Source organism: Callionymus lyra, chromosome 7 (assembly GCF_982586985.1).
Source record: "Callionymus lyra chromosome 7, fCalLyr1.hap1.1, whole genome shotgun sequence".
NCBI classification, from domain to species: Eukaryota; Metazoa; Chordata; class Actinopteri; order Syngnathiformes; family Callionymidae; genus Callionymus; species Callionymus lyra.
This window is the reverse complement of record NC_141824.1, coordinates 2428892-2438692: the sequence shown is the minus strand read 5'-3', so window position 1 is coordinate 2438692 and position 9801 is coordinate 2428892. Positions and strand designations below refer to the sequence as shown.

Sequence of the window (9801 nt, the reverse complement as noted above, 5' to 3'; positions counted from 1 at the left end):
CTCTCACACACACTCATATCCTCTCACACACTCATGTCCTCACACACACACTCATGTCCTCTCACACACACTCATGTCCTCTCACACACTCATGTCCTCTCACACACACTCATGTCCTCTCACACACACTCATGTCCTCTCACACACTCATGTCCTCTCACACACTCATGTCCTCTCACACACTCATGTCCTCTCACACACACACTCATGTCCTCTCACACACACTCATGTCCTCTCACACACACTCATGTCCTCTCACACACTCATGTCCTCACACACACTCATGTCCTCTCACACACTCATGTCCTCTCACACACACACTCATGTCCTCTCACACACACTCATGTCCTCTCACACACACTCATGTCCTCTCACACACTCATGTCCTCTCACACACTCATGTCCTCTCACACACTCATGTCCTCTCACACACTCATGTCCTCTCACACACACTCATGTCCTCTCACACACTCATGTCCTCTCACACACTCATGTCCTCACACACACTCATGTCCTCTCACACACACTCATGTCCTCACACACACTCATGTCCTCTCACACACTCATGTCCTCTCACACACTCATGTCCTCTCACACACTCATGTCCTCACACACACTCATGTCCTCTCACACACACTCATGTCCTCTCACACACACTCATGTCCTCCCACACACTCATGTCCTCACACACACTCATGTCCTCTCTCACACACTCATGTCCTCACACACACACTCATGTCCTCTCACACACACTCATGTCCTCACACACACACTCATGTCCTCTCACACACTCATGTCCTCTCACACACTCATGTCCTCACACACTCATGTCCTCTCACACACTCATGTCCTCTCTCACACACTCATGTCCTCACACACACACCCATGTCCTCACACACACACTCGTGTCCTCACACACACTCATGTCCTCTCTCACACACTCATGTCCTCACACACGCACTCATGTCCTCTCACACACTCATGTCCTCTCACACACTCATGTCCTCACACACACTCATGTCCTCTCTCACACACTCATGTCCTCACACACACCCTCATGTCCTCTCACACACTCATGTCCTCTCACACACTCATGTCCTCACACACACTCATGTCCTCTCACACACTCATGTCCTCACACACACTCATGTCCTCTCACACACTCATGTCCTCTCACACACACTCATGTCCTCTCACACACACTCATGTCCTCACACACTCATGTCCTTTCACACACACACTCATGTCCTCACACACACACTCATGTCCTCACACACACTCATATCCTCTCACACACTCATGTCCTCACACACACACTCATGTCCTCACACACACACTCATGTCCTCACACACACTCATGTCCTCTCTCACACACTCATGTCCTCTCACACACACTCATGTCCTCTCACACACACTCATGTCCTCACACACACTCATGTCCTCTCTCACACACTCATGTCCTCACACACACACTCATGTCCTCTCACACACTCATGTCCTCTCACACACTCATGTCCTCACACACACTCATGTCCTCTCTCACACACTCATGTCCTCACACACACCCTCATGTCCTCTCACACACTCATGTCCTCTCACACACTCATGTCCTCTCACACACTCATGTCCTCACACACACTCATGTCCTCACACACACTCATGTCCTCTCACACACTCATGTCCTCTCACACACACTCATGTCCTCTCACACACACTCATGTCCTCTCACACACACTCATGTCCTCTCTCACACACTCATGTCCTCTCACACACTCATGTCCTCTCACACACTCATGTCCTCTCACACACTCATGTCCTCTCACACACACTCATGTCCTCACACACACACTCATGTCCTCTCACACACACTCATGTCCTCTCACATACACACTCATGTCCTCTCACACACACTCATGTCCTCACACACACACTCATGTCCTCTCACATACACACTCATGTCCTCTCACATACACACTCATGTCCTCTCACATACACACTCATGTCCTCTCACACACACTCATGTCCTCTCACACACACTCATGTCCTCACACACACTCATGTCCTCTCACACACTCATGTCCTCTCACACACACTCATGTCCTCACACACACTCATGTCCTCTCACACACACTCATGTCCTCTCATACACACTCATGTCCTCACACACACACTCATGTCCTCACACACACACTCATGTCCTCTCACACACTCATGTCCTCTCACACACACTCATGTCCTCTCACACACTCATGTCCTCTCACACACACTCATGTCCTCTCACACACACTCATGTCGTCTCACACACACTCATGTCCTCACACACACTCATGTCCTCTCACACACACTCATGTCCTCACACACACTCATGTCCTCTCACACACACTCATGTCCTCTCACACACACACTCATGTCCTCTCACACACACTCATGTCCTCTCACATACACACTCATGTCCTCTCACACACACTCATGTCCTCACACACACTCATGTCCTCTCACACACACTCATGTCCTCACACACACTCATGTCCTCTCACACACACTCATGTACTCACACACACACTCATGTCCTCTCACACACACTCATGTCCTCTCACACACACTCATGTCCTCTCACACACTCATGTCCTCTCACACACACTCATGTCCTCTCACACACTCATGTCCTCTCACACACACTCATGTCCTCTCACACACACTCATATCCTCTCACACACTGATGTCCTCTCACACACACTCATGTCCTCTCACACACTCATGTCCTCTCACACACACTCATGTCCTCTCACACACACACTCATGTCCTCTCACACACTCATGTCCTCTCACACACACTCATGTCCTCTCACACACTCATGTCCTCTCACACACACTCATGTCCTCTCACACACACACTCATGTCCTCTCACACACACTCATGTCCTCACACACACCCTCATGTCCTCTCACACACTCATGTCCTCTCACACACTCATGTCCTCACACACACACTCATGTCCTCTTACACACTCATGTCCTCTCACACACTCATGTCCTCTCACACACACTCATGTCCTCTCACACACTCATGTCCTCTCACACACACACTCATGTCCTCTCACACACACTCATGTCGAAAATATATTATTGTATTAAAGTATTATTTAATGAATTGTCCTTAATGAGCCAAATAATCCCCATAATATAATATGATATTAAAAAATGTTTCACGACAACAAAAGAAGGTTTTAAACCTGTTAATGCAGAAAAGGAAGTTTTCCCGACAGACCTGCTCAACGACTCTGTTTCCTCACCTGTCCGTCATGTTTGTGGATCAGTTCCTGCAAGACAGCGACAGGTGAGCACGAGGTTTCTTGTCTTCATTTGACACTTAATAACTCACCTTTCAACAGGTGTCAAAATGGCGTCCAGACGCGGCGACAACTCTACTCCAGGTATTTCAACAAGTCTCTGTTATCGTGGGATCACTTTAGATGTTTAACTGTATTTAAACATCAATATAATGCAGACCTTCATGCAGTTCCAGGCCCGGTCGCCTTCACCGCCAAGCTGGCCGTCAGCGACAGCTACCCCTGTCACTCCGGGGTCCTGAGGTTCACCACGGTCCTGATCAACGAGGGCGACGGATACAGTCCTCAGACCGGGGTCTTCACCTGCCCGGCCGAGGGCCTGTATCACTTCACCGTGCACGCCTCGGTGTACGGGCGCGGTCAGTGCGGCATCTTCAAGAACGGCGAGAAGGTGGTGAGTCTGTACCACACGTCTCTGCCCGACAAGTGCAGCCAGGTGGCGAGCGTCAGCAGCGTGGTCCGGCTGGACCACAACGACCAGGTCTCCGTCAACCTGTGGGGGCCCGGCAGGAACGACATCTTCGCCACCGAGGATAACGACACCGTGTTTGTCGGCTTTCTTTTAGGCCAGTGAAGGCACCACGAGCAACTGAAGACATGTGCTTGTGCTTGATCTACCATTAAAATACTTTCACTTCCATGATTCTTCATCTCTCGTCCTCATGTTTCTGCAGCTTCACCAGAGAAAACACTTTGATTTATTGTATTTACCGCTTGATATTCAGGACACAGTAGTCGTGCTCAATGACTGGCTGAGTGACATCATATCTTCAGTATTTTATGATACTTTAATCTCTTAATGAATGAATTTATACAACTTTAATTTCCTTATAAATGAATGTATACGACTAATCTTATAAGAAATGAATCTCATAAAACAAATTTACTTGCTAAATCCCCTTGATATATATTCATACGACTTTAATCTCGTTATAAATGTTTTATACTACTTAAATCCTGTAAATATATATGTATACGACTTAATCTCCTAATTACTGTAATCTGGTTGTAATAGATTTAGACTTAGACATCCTTTATTGTCATTCTAGATATACAAAGTGTACACAGAACTTTTTGTATTTTTGCTTAACAAAATAAAAAATAAGGCAAATAAATAAATAAAGTAATAACAATATAAATAAAGATTACAGAAACGTGAAGATGTATGAAAGATGTTATGTCCATCTTCTTGTCAATAAAACATGTATAAATAATAAGTCTCATAATCGTCGTATTTTTATGTTAAATGTCTTTAAACTATTTAACTTTAATGGTCGTCTAAAGCAGTTTGGACCTCCGTCCTGAAGGTGGCGCTCTCTGTAGATGTTCCTACTTTAGTCGCGCATGCGCTTTCAAACTGTTTTCAAACGTTTACCTGAGACTTAAGCGGTTCAAGAGAAAATAACAGTTTAAAATAATATTCCGAGTTAAAAAGCTGTATTTGAAGTTGATGATGGACATCGAGGTGGGAAATCACGAGCAGGGCTTCGTTGGAATCCGCTTCTGTCAAGAATGGTGAGTGAATAAGAAGCTAACTGGTTAGCACGTGATGCTAACGATGCGACAAACTTCTAATTCTTCCTTTAAAACTTTCTTTCTCCAGTAACAACATGTTGTATCCGAAAGAAGACAAAGAGAACCGGATCCTGCTCTACGCTGTTCGTACTGGTGGATGACGTCGTCATAGCAGTTTTATTTTATTAGTTTGCTTTATGAATATCTTTGGAAAAACATGTTCATTCTATCAGTAGATTTAAGATGTTCAACAACAGCATGATTTGGTTTATTAATGGATCAATAAAATGTAAAACCTTGTTCAATATATGACGCATTTGAATGTGAAAATGTGTTATTATTGCTAATAATAATACTAGTTATTGTTGTTTACTCACAGTGCAGGAACTGTGACTACCAGCAGGAGGCAGACAACAGCTGCATCTACGTCAACAAGATCACCCACGAGGTCGAGTGAGTGTTGATGACACAAGAGTTTGAAAGATGTTAATATCAATCAATATCGTGCTGGATAACTGGTTACACGTGTAGTAAGAATGTAAACGTTGACTCTTTGACACCGTGTTAACTTTCCTTCTACCGTCTTTATTGGTCTTTAGCGAGTTGACGCAAATCATCGCTGACGTGTCTCAGGACCCGACGTTACCCAGAACCGAAGACCATCCCTGTCCCAAGTAAGATTCTCTGTTTATTCACCTGGAGTCACTCAGACCTTCTTTGCATTGCACTATGGGTACTTTTTAAGACGAATAATGATAATGTTGACTCTGACATTCCTGCTCAGTCAAAATATCTGCAACACATTAAACAAAGAATGACAATTGTTCATGTCTGTGTGTAAATAAAATGCATATTTTGTTATTTTGTGTTTAAACTATTGTTAAAATCGATGTTGGCTCTTGATATTATGGCAAGAATCTGTTGTTACGATACGTATCACAATACATGGTCAACGATACTATACATAGTAATATATAATGATAGTGTAGTAACAAGTATATATGTGTAGTATTGTCCAGTACTTGACTCTGGTGTTGTGATAGTGTAGTAACAAGTATATATGTGTAGTATTGTCAGTACTTGACTCTGGTGTTATGATAGTGTAGTAACAAGTATATATGTGTAGTATTGTCCAGTACTTGACTCTGGTGTTGTGATAGTGTAGTAACAAGTATATATGTGTAGTATTGTCTAGTACTTGACTCTGGTGTTGTGATAGTGTAGTAACAAGTATATATGTGTAGTATTGTCCAGTACTTGACTCTGGTGTTGTGATAGTGTAGTAACAAGTATATATGTGTAGTATTGTCCAGTACTTGACTCTGGTGTTGTGATAGTGTAGTAACAAGTATATATGTGTAGTATTGTCCAGTACTTGACTCTGGTGTTGTGATAGTGTAGTAACAAGTATATATGTGTAGTATTGTCCAGTACTTGACTCTGGTGTTGTGATAGTGTAGTAACAAGTATATATGTGTAGTATTGTCCAGTACTTGACTCTGGTGTTGTGATAGTGTAGTAACAAGTATATATGTGTAGTATTGTCCAGTACTTGACTCTGGTGTTGTGATAGTGTAGTAACAAGTATATATGTGTAGTATTGTCCAGTACTTGACTCTGGTGTTGTGATAGTGTAGTAACAAGTATATATGTGTAGTATTGTCCAGTACTTGACTCTGGTGTTGTGATAGTGTAGTAACAAGTATATATGTGTAGTATTGTCCAGTACTTGACTCTGGTGTTGTGATACTGTAGTAACAAGTATATATGTGTAGTATTGTCCAGTACTTGACTCTGGTGTTGTGATACTGTAGTAACAAGTATATATGTGTAGTATTGTCCAGTACTTGACTCTGGTGTTGTGATAGTGTAGTAACAAGTATATATGTGTAGTATTGTCCAGTACTTGACTCTGGTGTTGTGATAGTGTAGTAACAAGTATATATGTGTAGTATTGTCCAGTACTTGACTCTGGTGTTGTGATACTGTAGTAACAAGTATATATGTGTAGTATTGTCCAGTACTTGACTCTGGTGTTGTGATAGTGTAGTAACAAGTATATATGTGTAGTATTGTCCAGTACTTGACTCTGGTGTTGTGATACTGTAGTAACAAGTATATATGTGTAGTATTGTCCAGTACTTGACTCTGGTGTTGTGATAGTGTAGTAACAAGTATATATGTGTAGTATTGTCCAGTACTTGACTCTGGTGTTGTGATAGTGTAGTAACAAGTATATATGTGTAGTATTGTCAGTACTTGACTCTGGTGTTATGATAGTGTAGTAACAAGTATATATGTGTAGTATTGTCCAGTACTTGACTCTGGTGTTGTGATAGTGTAGTAACAAGTATATATGTGTAGTATTGTCCAGTACTTGACTCTGGTGTTGTGATAGTGTAGTAACAAGTATATATGTGTAGTATTGTCCAGTACTTGACTCTGGTGTTGTGATAGTGTAGTAACAAGTATATATATGTGTAGTATTGTCCAGTACTTGACTCTGGTGTTGTGATAGTGTAGTAACAAGTATATATGTGTAGTATTGTCCAGTACTTGACTCTGGTGTTGTGATAGTGTAGTAACAAGTATATATGTGTAGTATTGTCAGTACTTGACTCTGGTGTTATGATAGTGTAGTAACAAGTATATATGTGTAGTATTGTCCAGTACTTGACTCTGGTGTTGTGATAGTGTAGTAACAAGTATATATGTGTAGTATTGTCCAGTACTTGACTCTGGTGTTGTGATAGTGTAGTAACAAGTATATATGTGTAGTATTGTCCAGTACTTGACTCTGGTGTTGTGATAGTGTAGTAACAAGTATATATGTGTAGTATTGTCCAGTACTTGACTCTGGTGTTGTGATAGTGTAGTAACAAGTATATATGTGTAGTATTGTCCAGTACTTGACTCTGGTGTTGTGATAGTGTAGTAACAAGTATATATGTGTAGTATTGTCCAGTACTTGACTCTGGTGTTGTGATAGTGTAGTAACAAGTATATATGTGTAGTATTGTACAGTACTTGACTCTGGTGTTGTGATAGTGTAGTAACAAGTATATATGTGTAGTATTGTCCAGTACTTGACTCTGGTGTTGTGATAGTGTAGTAACAAGTATATATGTGTAGTATTGTCCAGTACTTGACTCTGGTGTTGTGATAGTGTAGTAACAAGTATATATGTGTAGTATTGTCCAGTACTTGACTCTGGTGTTGTGATAGTGTAGTGTTATGATGCTTTGTCGTGATATAAAATAGCAAAAAGTCAACATGAAATAAAGAGAATGTCAGTAGTGGGTTAAAAAACGGTTATTATAATATATATATAACTTTTTTTTATCTGCTAATATTAAACGTCACCCTCAGGAGTTAAACTCATCCTGTAAAAACGTCTTTTAATTATGTATTATTATCAACAATATCTTGTTTCTGTTTTATCCTCTTTATATTCTTCCTTAATTCTTTTATTCTCTGCTGTTGAACGACTGGTGTTTCATCAACATCTTCATTCACTTTGACGCAGAATAAAACATGCGTCAAAGCTAAACAACGTTCACGGGATTGTTTGTCATTCGTGACTATTTTAAGACACGATAGACAACCTGACGGCAGGAAGAGAGGAAGTAGTTGAGCAACATGTTATTTGGAAACATTGTGTGAAAGTGTGAAGTGTAACTGCTTTCATTTGTTTTCAAACCAAAATATGTCCAAACATCAGCTTTTAAAGCTGCTGGACTCACTGTATCCTCTCGTCCTCAGTCGTAACTGCTTTCATTTGTTTTCAAACCAAAATATGTCCAAACATCAGCTTTTAAAGCTGCTGGACTCACTGTATCCTCTCGTCCTCAGTCGTGACTGCTTTCAATTGTTTTCAAACCAAAATATGTCCAAACATCAGCTTTTAAAGCTGCTGGACTCACTGTATCCTCTCGTCCTCAGTCATCATTCTTCCTTCAGCTGTGGAGGACGTAACGACTGCTGCCATCTAGAGGCTGATAGTGATATGTGAAAAAAATATCGCGATGTGTCGCTTTGTGACCCTGGTCTAAGGCGCTTTACAAATGACTATTACTTACGTACTTACAGACGGACAGAAAGATAGACTTTATTAATCCCTCTGGAGATTGACTTTATTATTATTATTATTAATGTGTATAAAATAAACAAACATTGCCGAGTTTTTGCAACAAAACACTGTCATACAGAATTCTCTTAATATGCAAATCACTTCAACTGATTCCTAAATAATAGAAAACTTGACTTGACTGCGTTTTCGAGATGAAACTGGTCTTGATGTGTTTTTTCTTTGATGAGACGTGTTTGTTATTTGTACATTGAAATAAAACCTACTTGATAAATGACCGCGTGAACACGTCTTTCCAGGTGTGGCCACAAGGAGGCGGTGTTCTTCCAGTCACACAGTATGAAGGCTGAGGTAAAGATCTGCTTCTACTGTCAATAGAAACTGTCAGTTGAGATTTTGGTTTTTGTTTTCTATTCCGACAGGACGCCATGAGACTCTACTACGTCTGCACAGCGCCACACTGTGGCCACAGATGGACAGAATAAAGACTCGCTGTTCATCGAAAGATGTTTTTGTTCACAGTAGAAACTAGTTTATATTGAAATGTAAAATAATCTGATGTTTTGTCAACATTGTTGGTTTTAATGCAGCTTTCATTTGTTCTATAAAAGTGTTTGATAGAATCTCAGTTGTTTTTTTTCTCTTTCTGCTTTTAATATCAAAAAATCAATGATCAAGAAGATTCTGTTCTCTTTGTTGTTAAAATTCTTTCTGCTCTCCTAATATTTAGTCACTGGATGATAATTACAGTTCACTTCAGATTCCTCGTCTGGACCGGAACTGCAGAATTTAACGAATGTAGAACCAGACGAACGACTGGTGGCGTTTTTCTTGACGGGTTTTCTGAAA

At 41.2% G+C, this 9801-nt stretch overlaps 2 protein-coding genes across 2 annotated transcripts; both read left to right on the top strand.

Moving 5' to 3' along the window:
• Positions 1-3394: 3394 nt before the first annotated feature.
• Positions 3395-3984, top strand: LOC148074630 (complement C1q and tumor necrosis factor-related protein 9-like). The gene is made up of 2 exons (XM_087796200.1): positions 3395-3434; positions 3521-3984. Exons 1-2 carry the CDS (start codon positions 3401-3403, stop codon positions 3922-3924), a joined length of 438 nt encoding a protein of 145 aa, XP_087652326.1. The 5' UTR covers positions 3395-3400; the 3' UTR covers positions 3925-3984.
• A 717-nt stretch (positions 3985-4701) lies between these two features.
• On the top strand, positions 4702-9571 carry polr2i (RNA polymerase II subunit I). The gene is made up of 6 exons (XM_087795478.1): positions 4702-4865; positions 4954-5008; positions 5245-5318; positions 5465-5539; positions 9252-9303; positions 9375-9571. Exons 1-6 carry the CDS (start codon positions 4801-4803, stop codon positions 9435-9437), a joined length of 384 nt encoding a protein of 127 aa, XP_087651604.1. The 5' UTR covers positions 4702-4800; the 3' UTR covers positions 9438-9571.
• The last annotated feature ends 230 nt before the right edge of the window (positions 9572-9801 follow it).

Coding starts and splice junctions, on each gene's coding strand:
- polr2i (XM_087795478.1), top strand. CDS start 4,801: ATGATGGACATCGAGGTGGGAAATCACGAGCAGGGCTTCGTTGGAATC. Junction 5,319..5,464: donor AAGATCACCCACGAGGTCGA/GTGAGTGTTGAT, acceptor ATTGGTCTTTAG/CGAGTTGACGCAAATCATCG. Junction 9,304..9,374: donor CACACAGTATGAAGGCTGAG/GTAAAGATCTGC, acceptor CTATTCCGACAG/GACGCCATGAGACTCTACTA.
- LOC148074630 (XM_087796200.1), top strand. CDS start 3,401: ATGGCGTCCAGACGCGGCGACAACTCTACTCCAG. Junction 3,435..3,520: donor CGGCGACAACTCTACTCCAG/GTATTTCAACAA, acceptor ACCTTCATGCAG/TTCCAGGCCCGGTCGCCTTC.